Source organism: Chrysochloris asiatica, unplaced genomic scaffold, assembly GCF_000296735.1.
Source record: "Chrysochloris asiatica unplaced genomic scaffold, ChrAsi1.0 scaffold00047, whole genome shotgun sequence".
Lineage (NCBI taxonomy): Eukaryota > Metazoa > Chordata > Mammalia > Afrosoricida > Chrysochloridae > Chrysochloris > Chrysochloris asiatica.
Window position 1 is genome coordinate 1,721,331 of NW_006408565.1, and position 16,051 is coordinate 1,737,381.

General features: G+C 47.1%; 1 protein-coding gene across 1 annotated transcript in view; it reads left to right on the plus strand.

The window, feature by feature from the left end:
- TRIM62 (tripartite motif containing 62) overlaps positions 1–16,051 on the plus strand; it is a 30,870-nt gene that overhangs the window by 11,286 nt on the left and 3,533 nt on the right. Inside the window, exons 2-4 of the mRNA XM_006862132.1 lie at positions 1,419–1,514; positions 7,049–7,305; positions 10,377–10,492. Of these exons, the coding sequence (XP_006862194.1) occupies positions 1,419–1,514; positions 7,049–7,305; positions 10,377–10,492 (469 nt within the window). The remainder of the gene's footprint in view (positions 1–1,418; positions 1,515–7,048; positions 7,306–10,376; positions 10,493–16,051) is intronic.

Below are 16,051 nucleotides of genomic sequence, written 5' to 3' on the forward strand. Positions count from 1 at the left end.
GGAAGGTAGAATCTCCACTGAGTAGTATCCAATCTGTCTAGGCGGGGCAGATGAAAGGAAATGTGGATAGGTCTCTTGTGATACAGTAGTGAGTAATTGTTATCAGGACTGATTGTGAGAGTTGGAAATGTAAAGGTAGACATTTTGTAGAAAGGAGGGGAGTGGTTAACTTTTCAGTCTAGGAGTGGAGGTCCCTGGGACCATCAAGGGAAAAAAGCGGAGAGCGGGACCCTACCCAGGGAAGCAGTAATGCCTGAGATGGAAGCAGAGACAGTGACATGGAGAGATGGAGCAGCTGAGGACTTTAGACCCAAAGACTATTGAGAAGGGCTGTGTGCTGACGACCATGGGGGGCAGGCTTGTAGGATATACCCTTTGGTTGGTTGATGATGAATGGAGGGAATTGTAACCATGGCAATGAAATGATATACATAGGATGAATGAATGTAAAATACATATATATAAAATGCAAAAAAAAAAAATCCAAGATGAACAAAATATCAAACTTTTAAATAAAAGATTAGAAATGGTGACATACTGATAGCCGTATTGGAACCTTTGAAAAAATGAAAAATTGATGCCACACACTGTCTTTATTTAAATTTTTAGTATTTTGTTTATTTGTGGGTTTTTATTGTTACTTCTCATCATGGGTGTCCACATTATTATAGAAAATTTGTCACCTGGTTTTAAGATTATGGTCTCTGGAACCCCAAACCCTTACATGCTTGTCGTTGTTGTTGTGATGTGCCATCAAATTGGTGGTTCCCACTCATAGCCACCGTGTGTAGGATTTCAAGGCTTTAAATCTTTGTGGAAGCAGAAAGCCTCATCTTTCTCCTACCCTATAGCTTGTGGAGCCACCATGCCCCCACCCTTTACATTCTTTCTTAGCTTTATGGATTTCTGGACCTCTCTACCTGTTTCTCTATCAGAAAACAGGACTAATAATAGTGTCTCAGGGTTATTGAGGAGTCCTGGTGTGGCGCTGTAGAATAAACACTGGACTGCTAACCACAAAAGTTATTGGTTCAAACACACCAGTCTCTCTTCTGAACTCTGTACAGGGTCGCTATGAATTGGAACTGAATCAACCACACTTAATAACAACAACAAGGATTATCGAGAAAATCGAATGAATTAATAGAACTAGAGGGCTGAGAACCTAGAGGAAAATAATGGCAAGTAGTTAGTCGTAGCAATGGAGGGTGGCATAATTTGAGAATTCTAAGCAGGGAGCACGTGGCCAGATCAGGTAGATTGGGAGAAGGAGACCAGAGCTCCTAGGATAGCTGGAGAAGAGGCTGTTGGAAAAATCCAGATGAAAGATGACAGCGGATTCTGGAGATATTTAGGAGGCAGATGTACCAGTTCATGTCCTGGGCGGCTCCCCAATCCCGACCTTATGTGTGTTCCAGAGAGAGTTGAAGGAGCAGCTTCAGGCCCTTCAGGACAGCGAGCGGGAGCACACGGAAGCGCTGCAGCTGCTCAAGCGCCAGGTGGCGGAGACCAAGGTGAGCCTTGCCTGGCTGGGGGTGTGGCTTGTGGAAGTGGGGGCGGGGTCAGCGGTGAAAAAAGAGGCGGAACCTCAGGCCTGTGTGGAGGACTTGGAGATGGTTCCTGGGTTAAGACCACGGTGAATGGGGGTCCTTTCTTCATTTCCATTTTGAGTGAAAGTTAGCATTGGGAGCTGGGACCCTCTGGAAGCCTTTGGCCCCCTGAAGAGCTGGGAGTATGTATCTTGTCTCTTTAAACACATCCATTGCCAGAGGAGCCAACCCTAGGCATGCTCCTTCGAAGCTCATTTCTCAAGTCTTTCTGATGGCTTATGGCCTAGGCCTTTTTATTAACCTCAGGTCATGTAGGTATAGACTCTGAAAAGCAGGACCAAACCTCACAGTCTCTAATACTAAAACTCACAACCACCAAACCCATGGCCATGAAGTCAGTTGCAACTGCTGATGACCCTAATAGGGCAGAGTAGAAGAGCCCTAAAGGATTTCCAATGCTGTAAATCTTTATCAAAACAGACTCATACATCTTTTTCCCGAGGAGTGGCTGGTAGGTTCAAACCTCTAAACTTTTAAAGCAGGCCAGCACTTCCGTACACTTTCAGGACTCATTTTGTCTCTACTACCAAACTAGTTTGAACCACAAGGTCAGTGATTCAGACTCACCAGCCACTCCTTGGAAACCTTGTGCAGGATCACTATGAGTTGGAACGGACTTGACAGCACTTAACAACCAAACGCAAGGAGTCCTGGTGTGGTGCTGCAGGATAATCACTAGCCCACAAGGTTGGTTTGAATTGAAAGGTCGGCGGTTCAAACCCACCAGCTGTTCCTTGGAAACCCCATACAGGGTTGCTGTGAGTCACAACAAACCCCAAAACCCACTATGACATCGACTCCTAGTGACGTATCTAGGGTTCCTAAGATAGGAGCAGACACTCTCATCTTTCTCCTGTGGAGTGATTGTTGAGTTTGAACAGCTGACCTAGAGGTTAGTACCCAGTGACTAACCCACAGTACCACTAGGGTTCCTTGTCTCTACTACAGTGATTTGAAAATAAGTCATTTTCCTTGACTTGAGAGGAAAGATGTGATCCAGCCTCTAGCTCATTATGTGACTTTGTAAATGGCATGCTTTTCTGGGCCCACAGTCTTCCCATCTGTACAATGGGGACTCTACCTGTCTCCTTCCAATCCTGAAGTTTGGGATACTAGAACACTCCCAAGGTGCTCCATACTCCACAAATACCTCACTAATTAGGCAGGACTTGCTTTGATTTCTGCCCCATCTTTTTGGGACCAAGAACCAGGGCCCAGGGCTCAGCTGCCAAGCTGGAAGATGATTTCAGCTTGACTCCATTTCATTAGTAGAGGTGTTGCTGCCAGCAGCAGCTGGAGCAGAACCTTAGGAATGCCTGGGCCTCTGGAGGTCACCCTGGGGCCTGGGGAGGCCACTGGTGATCCAGATCTTTGCCCTAACTTGGCCACCGACCTGCTGTGGGGTCTCAGGAAGGTCAAGACAAATATTCCTTCAGAGAACATTCCAGAGAATCTTTGGACAGGACTTATGTTAGGCAACAGATAAGAAACAGTCCCATGACTGGTTCAATTGCTTCTCAAAGCCTCAGTTTCTCCATCCATCTCTTTGCCCCTCAGGTGATGAGAAGCAAATGGAAGCCCCTGTCTGGATAAGAGGGAAATATTGTGATCTGTTTCTTCTCAGCATTTTCTTCTCTCTGCTGCCTTCCCCACCCACATTGTTTTTCTCCACTGACCTCTTCCTCCCCCGCTTTCCTGTCCATCTGTCTGCCTCCGGGGGGTCCTATGGGGCCACCTTCCCCTCCAGTTCCCCCAGCCCTGCTTCCTGTCTGGACTGGGGTGTTTATACAAGAAATGCCTCTGGATGCTTTGGAGGTCATATTTCACCTGGTGCCTGCCTCGGCTTTCCTGCAGCGCCTGCCCCTCCAGTGGCCCAGCCTTGGGGTCTATCTGATCTCCCTCCTCCGGTGGGGTGACGCATTCTTGGCAGGGTGTTTTTCTGAAGCAGTCCAAGTTCCTCCTTATTTCCAGGGCGGTGGCTGGCAAGCTGGGCTGGGGGCTGCTTTCACAGCCGTGGTACTGAAGGGTCTTGTTTGAGGTTGGGGTGGTTCTGCCCTACAAAGAACAAGAGTAAATGGCTCCCACACCAATTGACAGAACTCTTCTCTCTCTTGGGATACTGTTCCCCATTTATCATCTCACAGAAACCCACAGAATGTCACCCTCACAACGACAGGTCTCTGCATGGTGCCTGGAATACAATAGATAGTTGCTGAATAAATGAGTAGGGGGAAAATCACATTTGGGGGGTAGGAAATGTTATCCCTACTTTATTGATGGGTTGAGGGACTGGCCTGAGGCCCCAATGCTAGTAAATGATTAATTGGAAACATACTGTGTAGGTATGATCAATACTAATAGCTAAAGTCACATACTCTGTGCCGACCATGCATGAACCAGTCTGTCGTATTCCAGCCTTATGTTGGCCTGTCCCCCTGGGATGTCCTCAGTGAGATCTATAACTTGGTGGTTAGCAAGCCAGGTTGGGAGGCTCCAGGCATGACTGTCACTCTGAGATTGTATTTCTGAGTTGTCCTCTCCGTCTCTCCCCTTTTCCTTACCCATCCTTCCTTGTCCTAAACCTGTACCCAGTCTTGAATAGAACCCTTCCTTCCTTCCTTCCTTCCTCCCTCCCTCCCTCCCTCCCTCCCTTCCTTCCTTCCTTCCTTCCTTCCTCTAGCAGTAGCCTGTAATGAGCATGGGGGAGTGCAGGGTGAAGAAAGATGTCATTCCTACCCTGGAAGGACTCATGAAATGCTGAACAGCATATTAAAATAGTTTGCAAAATGTTTGGGAGCATCTACCTGTCTGAAAAAAGTTAGGGAAGGAACCACAAAGGAGGTAGCTTTTAATGTGGGTTTTGTTGGATGAGTAAAGGAGTTTGCCAGCTGAATAAAGGACTTTGAGGGGCTCATTCTAGGTAGTTGGAATTGAAATATAGTGACTCCAGGGAGGTAAGCTAAGGAGCTCTGGTAGTGTAGTGGTTATGAATCGGGCTGCGAACCTCAGGGTCAGCAGTTCGAAACTACCAGCTGTTCCCATGGGAGAAAGATGAGGCTTTCTGCTCCCGTAAAGATTTACAGCCTCAGAAACCCTGTACAGGGTCACTATGAGTCGGAACTGACTCCACAGCACATAACAACAACAACAACAAGAGGGAGGTAAGCTGGGGTCAGATTGAGAAGAATTTTGAATGCCAGGCTAAGGAATTCAGTGTTTTACTTGTCAGCAAGGAGCCAAGCATCAGTTGTGACCTAGTTTGCATCAGAAGGATACTCTGGTGATGCGTTTGTTGACAAAGTCATGGCATTGACTTGTGGATGGAGTGAGTTGAAGGACCTCACAGCTTCAGTGTCCCCACCTGTTGATAATCATAGTGGTTATAAGTGGTAAAGCACTAGGCTGCTAAACAACAGATCAGTGGTTCGAACTCATCAGCCACTCTGAGGGAGAAAGATGCAGCACCCTTCTTCGGTAAAGGTAACAACTTTAGAAACCTACCCTATAGGGTCACTAGGAGCTGGAATCAACTCCACAGCAATGGGTTTGGTTTGTTTGGTTTTGTTGATTTTGTTTTGTTTTTAAAAACATGGTGAAGAACAAATGGAAGCTTCTGCCAAGATGAGAGGGGAGTATCATGGTCTGTTTCTTCTCCATAGCATTCTCTTCCTCTATCTATATTTCGTTTTTCCATTGTCCTCTTCTTCCCTGGGTAAGAATGATGTCTTCCTTAGCCTGCATCTAATGGGACCCCAGGGAACCCCAGGGGGATGTGTTGAGGAGGCTGTTGGAAAGATGGGTGTAGTGCCCAGGAGACATGTAAGGCTATTGAAGTGGACCCTAGTGTCTACTTTGAAGCAGTGGGGTGGAATAAAGGGTGGGCACGTAGAGGAGAATGGGAGGAGCGAGCCAGACAAACCCCAGGAAACATGGAGCCAGAGCGAGGCAACCACAGAAAAACTTTCCATTTAAGGGTGGCCAGTTGTCCAAATACTGCTGCCGAGTTGTCACAGAGGAACCAAACAGGCTGGTCAAGGGATATAGGGGCCTTTGGCAGGTAGCTCTAGATAATGTGAGGGGGCAGATCCCACTTCCCCATCAGCAACACCCCTCCACAGAAGCCACAGCCCCCGGGAAAGAGGGCTCAGGGAGGCCACAGGCAGCCTGGCTGGGCAACCCAGCCACTCCTCTGTCCCCTCTTTGTCTGCCTGGCGCTCTGGGTGGGCATGCGCAGGAAGGCTGGCCCCGTGCCAGCACTTCTTCCTGTAGGCTGCCAGTGCCGTGGGGAGGGAACAGGCCCTAATTGAGCCTTTGTAGAGCCTCCCACAGAGCCCTGGGCACTGAACACAGCGGGGGTCTCTGACTCTGTGAACTCCCAGGCAGAATCCCACAAAGGGAAATTGCAGAGGCAGGGCCCACACACGCCTGGACTTCTTTGCCGCTGCTATCCTGACTCTTTAAGCCTTGCCTGTTCTCCCAGCCCCTGCTGACAGCCTGCACATCCTTCAGCCCCAGCCCAGAAGCCACCTCTCAAGGAAGACTTCTAGGACACTCCCACTAGAATGGACTGCTTTTTCATAACCAAGTTCTTTCTCTGTGAGACTCAAAAAGCACTACGCATTTTATGAATGTCCCTCATTTAATAGACATCATAACCCTGCAATGTTGCTTTTGTTATACATTTTATAGAGAAGATAACTGAGGCTCAGAGATCTTAGGCATCTAAGGGTGCCACAGCTAGAGACCGGGAGGCAGAATTCTCATCCAGACTATCACCATTCCATTCTCTCCTGGGCCTGGTAGGGCCCACGAAAGCAAAGCGAGACATGGAAGTCCATGATTACCTTCTCTGAAAATGGCCTTGTTCCTGGAATGGAGCTGGGGTGGGGCTGGGAGCAGGGGAACAGGATAGATGTCCTCCATGGTTGCCTGGCACTCTGCAGTCATCTTTCCTTGAGCCCCAGGGGTGATTTTTCAAAATACAAAGACCTCATTGTACCCCACATTGAACTCAGCATCTTCTCCCAGTCTCACACCCCTCACTCCAGCCTCCCTATCTCTACCAGACTAAGCCCAAAATCTAAGCAACATCCTTAACACCGGATTCTCTCAGATCTCTCAGCCAATCACTGGGCCCCATGAATCTGCCTTCTAAGTCTCTTTCCCATTCTTTCCCTTCATTCTGCTAGTCTTCTAGTTCAGTTTCATTATTTCACCTGGTCCATCTCGTTACTTTCCTTATGAACCACACAGAACTACTTGCCGCCTCTGCTCTGCCACGTCCTTTCATACGGTGGGGTTTTTGCATGTACCTGCACTAAACATGCCCTTTCCCACACCTTTCTCTCTTCCTGTCAGGGTTCTCTCTTCCGGCCTCTCACCCAGAGCGGCCCCCACCCACGTCCCCTCCCCTAACCCCTGATGACTGTCCCCCACAGTCTTCCACCAAGAGCCTGCGGACCACCATCGGTGAGGCCTTCGAGAGGTTGCACCGGCTGCTGCGTGAGCGGCAGAAGGCCATGCTGGAGGAGCTGGAGGCAGATACGGCCCGCACGCTGACTGACATTGAGCAGAAAGTCCAGCGCTACAGCCAGCAGCTGCGCAAAGTGCAGGAGGGGGCGCAGATCCTGCAAGAGCGGCTGGCTGAAACTGACCGGCACACCTTCTTAGCTGGGGTGGCGTCACTGTCCGAGCGGTAAGTGCCCCCACTTGCCCGGATCTTCCTCAGCAGACAACCCCGCCCCCAGCAGTACAGGGTAGTACTCGTGGAGGCAAATGGAGGTAAGCAGAGGCGTCATTCATTCAAACCTTCATCAAACATTTATGGGCATGTGCTGTGTCAGAGCCTAAGCTAAAGCGTTTCTTTATACTATTGTACATTATTTGTATATTTCAAGGGCACTCGTAGTGTAATGGAGTTCTGTGTGGTAATGCAGGAGAATGCACTGTACTGCAAGGTCATTTGAATCTCAAGGTTGGTGGCTCAGAAACCCTATACAGGGTCGTTATAAGTCAGAACAGCCTTGATAGCACTTAACAGTAGTGGTGTAGTGGGTTACCATGTGGGATGCTAACCTCAAAATCAGCAGTTCGAATCTACCAGCCACTGCTCATGAGAAAGACAAGGCTTTCTGCTCCCTTAAAGGTTAACAGCCTCAGAAATCCTATACGGGGTCACTATGAGTCAGAACTACTCCACAGCACACAACCACCGACCATATGTATATTTCAGTGCCTTCGAGTTCATTCCAACTGATAGCAGCCCTATAGAACTGACCCAAAGGGTTTCTAAGGCTGTACTCTTTATGAAAGCATACTGCCACATCTGTCTCCTAAAGAGTGGGTGCTGAATTCAAATCACCATCCTTTAAAAAGCCAGCTGCTTTAACCACTGCACTACTAGGGTTCTTTATACATATGTTACACAAAACATACTATATGGTTTTTATACATATATTATCAAAACATAATATATGTTCTTTATACATAAGTTTTTTATATATTATATATATATAACAGATTATGTTCTTTATACATATATTATGTTTTATATAAACATAATGCATAACATTTATAATCCTATTATTTATGTTATAATTGTTATGCTATTTATACTATACATCTCTTATATTAAATATATTGTATTACTTATGCTACATATTAAGGAGCTCTGGTAGTGTAGTGGTTACAAGTCGGGCTGCCAACCTCCAGGTCAGCAGTTTGAAACTACCAGCAGTTCCATGGGAGAAAGATGAAGCGTTCTGCTCCCGTAAAGATTTACAGCCTCAGAAACCCTGTGCAGGGTCACTATGGGTTGGAACCGACTCCATGGACCTTAACAACAATGCTATACATTGGAGTCTTGGTGTGGTGCTTTAGGATAAAGTGCTGGAATGCAAAGTTGGTCTGAACCACAAGGTTGGTGGTTCAAACTTATCAGCCACTCCTTGGAAACCCCACACAAGGTAACTGACTTGGCACTTAACAACAATAACAACATATTATATATTAAGGAGTGCAGTGGCTCTGTAGAATAAGCAAACCACAAGGTTGACAATTCAAATCCACCAGCTGCTCCATGAGAGAAAAATGAGGCTTTCTACTCTCACAAAAGATTTACAGTCTTGGAAACCCTATGCAGGTTCATCATGAGTTAGAACCAACTCAATGACATTTAACAACAACATATTCTTATTTATGTTATTTCTAGTAAATAATATATTATTAAATAAATGCTTTACATTATTATAGTTCTTCCAGCCCTCTGGATAGTGCAGAAGGTAACCCACTGAACTGCTAATGGAAAGGTTGGCAGTAAGTCTATCCCTAGATACCTCCCAAAAAAGTTCTGGTGATCTACTGCCAAGGAATCAGTCCCTAAAAGCCCTATGTTGTTGTTGTTAAGTGCCGTCGAGTCGGTTCCTACCCATAGCGACCCTGTACAGGGTTTCCTAGGGTGTAAATCTTTACAGGAGTAGAAAGCCTCATCTTTCTCCTGCGGAGCGGCTGGTAGTTTCGAACCGCTGACCTTAAGGTTCACAGCCCGGTTCGTAACCACTACACTACCAGAGCTCCTTATGGAACATAATTTATTCTGACGTGCACGGGGTCACCTTGAGTCGGAATCGACTTGATGGGTACATGCATCAAGCTCTCCTTAGACATAGGTACCACTGTCATCTCTATTTCACACATGTAGACTCTGAGGTTCATAGATGCTATATCAATGGGCCAGGACTGCTCATCTAGTTAATGGTAGTTGTCGTTAGGTGCCATTGAGTCAATACCGACTCATAGAGACCCCATGCACAGCAGAACCAAACACTGCCTGATCCTGGGCCAAACTCACTACTATTGCCACGCTTGAGTCCATCGATGCTGTCACTTGGCCAATCCATCTCATTGGGGGTTTTCCTCTTTTTCTCTGACCCTCCACCTTACCAAACATGATATCCTTCTCCAGTGACTGGTCCCTCCTGACAATGTCTGAAGTATGAGAGACGAAGTTTGGCCATCTTGACCTCCAAGGAGCACCCTGGCTGCACTTCTTCCGAAATGAATCTGTTGGTTCTTTTGGCAGCCCATGGCACGTTCAATATTCTCCTCCAACACCGTAACTCAAAAGCATCAATTCTTCTGTGGTCTTCCTTATTAGTGCACTGTCCAGCTTTCGCATGCATATGAGGTTATTGAAAATACCATGGTTTGGGTCAGGTGCACCTTAGTCCTCTAGCTGCCATCTTTGCTCTTCAACACTTTAAAAAGGTCTTGTGCAGCAGATTTGGTAGAGAGAGGACTAAAATCCATCTCTCTACTTTCACAGCTGTCCTTAGTAATAATACTTCATTCTTGGTTTGTTGATAAGTCCTGGTGATGCAGTGGCTAAAGTGCTTGGCTGCCAACCCAAAGGTCAGCAGGTCCAGTCCATCAGCTGCCCCAAAGGAGAAAGACAGGGCAGTCTGCCTCCATCAGCCTTGGAAATGCTATGGAGCAGTTCTGCTCTGTCCTCTAGGGTTGCCAATGAGTCAAAATTGACTTGATGCCAGTAGGTTTGGTATTTTGATGGGTAATGATCAATGCTGACAGCTAACATCACATACTCAGTGAAGAAATTGAGACTTGTAGGAAGTGGCATAATCAGTTGACTCTGGTCTGGCTGACATCACCTTAAATCAACTGCCCTGAAGCTGGCTGCATGGGTCCCACACTAGTCTGGAGGCAGGAATCCAGCCCCTAATGCAGCCTGCTTGCCTGCTTTCCTTCCAGGCTCAAAGGGAAGATCCATGAGACCAACCTGACATACGAAGACTTTCCGACCTCCAAGTACACAGGTCCCCTGCAGTACACCATCTGGAAGTCCCTGTTTCAAGACATCCACCCAGGTAAGGCCCAGGAAGAGAGGATTACCACAGGCTGGAGCCAGGTGGGGCGTGTTTCAACCTATCTCAGCCCTCTTCCCAAACACAGCACAGGAGTGAGGCAGAAAGGTGAGAATAGTCCTTTGTTGTATACCTACTGTGTTCCAGGACAGTAAACCCACATGAAAACCTCATGGGTTGGTCCCATTAGCATGTATGTTCTCCAGATGAAGAGATGGAGTCCCTGGTGGTTCGTTCATTCATTCATCCTATATACGTACAAAATATAGCAAGCACCTGCCCCCTGCCAGGCACTGTTCTAAGACAGCAGTGAGCAAAACAGACAAAAATCAACTCATGGATCATGCATCTTAGGACATGAGAGAGAAGAGTGAATAGTTCCTTAGATAATAAAGGCTAGAGAAGGAGCTTAGAGGATGTTGAGCTAGAGCATTCAGATAGAAGATCTCACTGAGATTGAAGCAAGGAGAGTGAGCCATGTGGGTATCTGAGGGAGGAGCATTCTTGTCAGGGTAAAGGCTCTGAGGTAGGCACATGCCTGACATGTTCAAGGAACAGAAAGGAGGCCTGACCACTGTGGCCACAATGGAGTGAGTGAAGAGGAGAAGGGGGTGTGATGATCAGGAAGGTAGCCCTCCTATCCTTAATAATAATAATAATAGAGGAAACTCATGAGAGCCTGTAGACCAGTGTGAGAATGTTGATGTTTGTGCTGAGTGAGTTGGGGGCAGTGGAGTGACATGAGATAACTTAAGGTTTTAAACGGTTGAGAACAGACTGTAAGGAGGCCAAGGATGGAGGCAGGGATACCAGGCTAGAAGACAACAGTTATAATCTGGATGAGAGATGATAGTAGCTTGAACCAGCACTGGTAGCAGTGGAGGTAGTAAGAAATGGTGGAATGTAGTATATGTTGTCATTGTTAGGTGCCATCGAGTCGGCACTGACTCATAGCGACCTTATGCACATCAAAACGAAACACTGCCCGATCCTGGGCCAAACTCACTACTGTTGCCATCGATTAGTATATGAGGGGGCTTCAGAAAGCTCATGGAAATTTTCTATTATCTTTTCATTCCATTTTTTGCACAAACTTTTTGAAGCCCCCTTGTATATTCTGAAGGTAGAGCCAAGTAGGATTTGCTAACAGTCTGAATTTCAAGTGTGAGAGAAAGAAAGGAGCCAAAGGTGACTATGAGGTTCATGAAGGCAGATGGAAGGATGGAGTTGCCATTCACCAAAATGGGAAAGGCTGGGAGGAGCGTGTTTTTGGGGCGAGGTCAAGAGTTCACTTTTAAACCTGTGAGAATTGTTCTAGCTATTTATTAGATTCCTAAGTGCCCGTGTTGAGAAAGTAGTTCAAATTACTAATCTGGAGTAGAGAGAGGTCACAGCCAGCGTCATTAGTTAGCAAATGGATGGCATTTAATGAGTCTGGATGAGATTACCCACAGAGTGAGAGTAAATAGAAAAGAGGAGGGTTGCCCCAAAACTTGGAACCCCAGGGCATTTTTAAAAGTCAGGGATGGGAGGAGGACTCAGTTAAGAAGAGCAAGAAAGAGCAGGGCAAGAGGTAGGAGGAAAGCTGTGCATGTCCTAGAACCCAGTAAGCCAAAGTGTTTCCAGGAGTGATCAGTGATGTTAAAGGCTACTAAACCTAGTGCAGGAGAACCGAGAACTGACCATTCTCCAGGCTCAGCAACACAGGAGTCCTTGTGACCTTGACAAGAGCTGTTTTGGTGACGTGATGGGGTGGGAAGCCTAATTGGAGTTCCTCCAAGAAGGAGAGGAAAGGAAGTGGAGACAATGCTTTCATGAAGTTTTGCTTAAGGGCAGGAGAGAAAATGTGGCAGCAGCTGTTTTTTAAGACTAAAGAAATAACAGCCTATTTCTGGGCTGATGGGAAATTTTCTGTAGAGAAGGCAGAACGGAGGATGAAGGAGAGAGAATGGCTGCAATGATGGCCCTGGGGTGGGATCCGTGGCATGGCTGGAGGTCCAGCTCGGCCAGGAGCGCAGGGAGGCAGAGTCATGGGCACCCAAGCAGTTGGAATACTGCTAGGAGCTTGTGGGGATGCTCTTCTGATGGTTTCGCCTTTTTGAAAAAGAATCTCCAGTTATTGCCAAATGTCCCATGGGGAAAAAAAAGCCCTAATTGAGAAGCTCTGCCTGGAGAGAGACTAAGGGAGCAGTAGTGTGTGCTCCGCATCTTGCAGAGGACAGCGGCCCCCGGGGAGCTCAGAGAACAGCGGCCTTTTTGGCCAGGCCCCTTCCTTTGTCTGTGGGACCTATGAAGTCACTCTTGCTCCTCGGCCAGCACAAGGCCCTCTATGTCCGGATGGGAGGGAAAGGTGCCCCCAGGGACCTAGGGCTTATATTCTAGCGTCTCCTTTCTCCATCCCCGTACTCCCGATTCAGGCTTCCTATTGGGTCACCTGAGAATAGGCTGGAAACCCTCCACTCTCCACCCTCCTCCGCCCTGCCTGGCCTGGCCCCTCAGCCTGGTATTGGAAGCTTCTCTAACTGCCCAGCTCCCAAAGACTTCCTCTCCAGTCACGCCAGGCAGCCATTGTCCCAAGGACACCAGGCAACTGCTCCCCTTGTTCCTGCCACCTCCTTCTCCTGGCTGCCTTCTCCTCTCCTCCTGCTTACCTGAATCCAATCTTTGGAGTCCTTGCATGTTGTTTGTCTAGCTTTGTGACCCAGAGCAAATCACTCCCCTCTCTGTACCTCAGTTTCCACACCCCTAAAACAAGGATAGTTGCATTTCTCTCCCATGATTTTTTATCTGTAATATGAATCCTGGAACTTAGTAAGTGCTTGATACCCATTTGTTATTATCTTGACTCATAGGATGGTTTCTCAGTCTTACTGAGCAGACTCTCTGGGATCACCTAATGGAAAAGACATGGTGTAAAAAGACCTAAGTTCAAGTTCCAACTCTGCTTGCACCCCAATAACTCCTTGAGCTAGCCATTTAATTTATAGAAGTCTTCTTGGAGCCTCAGCTTTCTCTTCTGAAAAATGGGTAGAGTCATTTGTGCCCCTGAGGTTGCTATATTGCTCACATGAGGTAGTGGTTTGAAGATAGCTTGGAAAGGCCCAAACTGAGCAGCTGAGGGCCTGAGTGGGCGGGAAGCCCGAGAGACAAAATTCTTCAAAGGCCTCGTCAGTGGAAAGAGCTGACAGCATTTCCTGTTCTGTCAGGCCCTTGCAGACTTAAAGTCCTTGAGGCCAAAGAGGCACAAGCCACTGACTTGTGGTGATGGCAGCTGGAAGTGTGCACCAGGGGGACATTTCCTAAGGCCTCTGCAGTTCCTGCTCCTTCCTGAAAGTCTTTTGGCCTTTTGTCACCTTCCCTGATAGAGACTGGGTGTGGTCCCTGTAGAGACTGACTTCCCAGAGGGGGAAGAGCACTCACATCCCCTGTCACCCCCTCTTTCTGGTCTTGAAGACTTCTACTCCTGTCAACCCTAGCCTCTGGAAAGCACGAAGGAGGCCCGGAAGACAAGACCCTCTGTCTGTGGTTGGGTGGCCCCAGAGCTGGACCACAGCCAGGGTGTCAGGCCATGCTCCAGCCTCACCCCAGAGGTGTAAAAGCCACCAGAGTCAGGCCATGCCCCCTGTTTAATGAGAGTGCCATAGGAGGTGGTACCCTGTCCTCTGGAAATCAGTCCCTGCCCCTAGTTCTGCCCTTAATGCCAGCACTGCCCCATGACAGCAGCCCCTTCAACTAAAATGCATGTATATATGTATATATCAAAGGACCAAACCTGTTGCTTTGGGGCCTGGCCATTCTGACTCATAGTGACCCTATAGAATAAAGCAGAACTGCCCATAAGATTTTCAAGGCTGTAAATCATCTTTCTCCCATGGAGCAGCTTGTGGGTTGATCCACAGACCTTCTGGTTAGCAACCAGAACACTTAATCATTGTGTCACCAGGGTTCCTAGGCCCATCCCCCAAGCTTCTGGTTATGTCATTCCATCCCCAGAAGCTGGAGCTCTGGGTGATCAGCTGGCTTCCTCCCACGGGCTCTTTCTCAGCCAGCTCAGTCCCAGGATCATCCAGAGTCCGCTTGACTGCCACCTAGAGTACCTTCCTCACTCCTCAGTGGCATCTGGAAATGGCCTACACGGTCCTACGTAAGCTTAAGATCCTGAAGTGGTACCCAAGTGCCTGCTTGTCACCTCATCCTGGGCCTTCTGCTCTGAGTCATAGTTTTGCCTGATGCTGGTCTTCTCAACTCCTCCTGGGCATCTAGACCTTGGGCCTGCCCCTCTTGATCAAGAGTCTCTGATATAGACACCTGAGTGTGACCCACATAAGAGGGATCCTGTTGTTAAGTGCCATCAATCAGTTCTAATTCATAGCAACTCTGTGCACAACAGAATGAAACACTGCCATCCTCACAACTGCTGCTACGCTTCAGCCTCATGTTGCTTCCACTATATCAATCTGTCTCATTGAGGGTCTCCCTCATTTTTACTGTCTGTATCTAATTAGTGTTTTCTCTCTACTGTTCTTCTCCATGCACAGCTTCCATGCCCCTTAGTATCCAACCTCTCACCCCACTGTACAGTTCTCCACATTCCAAATAACAGGAGTCTTCTGATTTTGAAAGGCTATGCTGTGATCACTGAAACCATCCATTCTAGCCTGTTGTTGTTAGGTGCTATAGAGTTGGTACCAACTCATAATGACCTTATACACAACACAATGAAACAGTGTCCGGTCCTGTGCCAATCTCACAATTGTTGCTATGTTTGAGTTCATTACTGCTGCCATTGTGCCATTCTATCTCATTGGAGGTATCCCTCTTTTATAATGACCCTCCACTTTACCAGGCATGATGTCCTTCTTCATGGGCTGGTCCTTCCTGATAATATGTCTGAAGTATGAGAGACATAGTTTCACCACCCTGGCTTCTAAGGAGCATTCTGGCTGTACTTCTAACAAGACTGATTTGTTTGTTCTATGGCAGCCCATGGTACTTTTCATATTATCCTCCAATACCATGATTCAAATACATCAATTCTTCTCTGGTTTTCCTTATTTATGATCCAACTTTCACATGCATCTGAGGCTGTTGAAAATACCTTGGCTTTGGTTAGGCACACCTTAGTCCTCAAACTGACATCTTTGCTTTTCAACACTTGAAAAAAGGTCTTGTGAAGCAGATTTGCCCAATGCAATATGTCAGTTTCTTGACTGCTGCTTCCCTGAGCATTCATGGTTGGTCCTAGAAAAATAAAGTCTTTGAAAACTTCAATTTTTTTCTCCATTTATTTTGCTGTATTTATTGGTCCAGTTGTGAGGATTTTTGCTTTTATATTGAGGTGTAGTACGTATCTTAAGTCCTCTTTACTTTAAGCAAGCAAGGTTGTATCATCTGCATAATACAGGTTGTTAATAAGTCTTCTTCCAATCCTGATGCCATGTTATTCCTTCATATAATCTCAAATTATTTCCTCAGTATACAGATTGAATAAGTATGGTGAAAGAATACAACCCTGTCGCACACCTTTCCTGATATTAAACCATTCAGTGTCCCCTTGGTCTG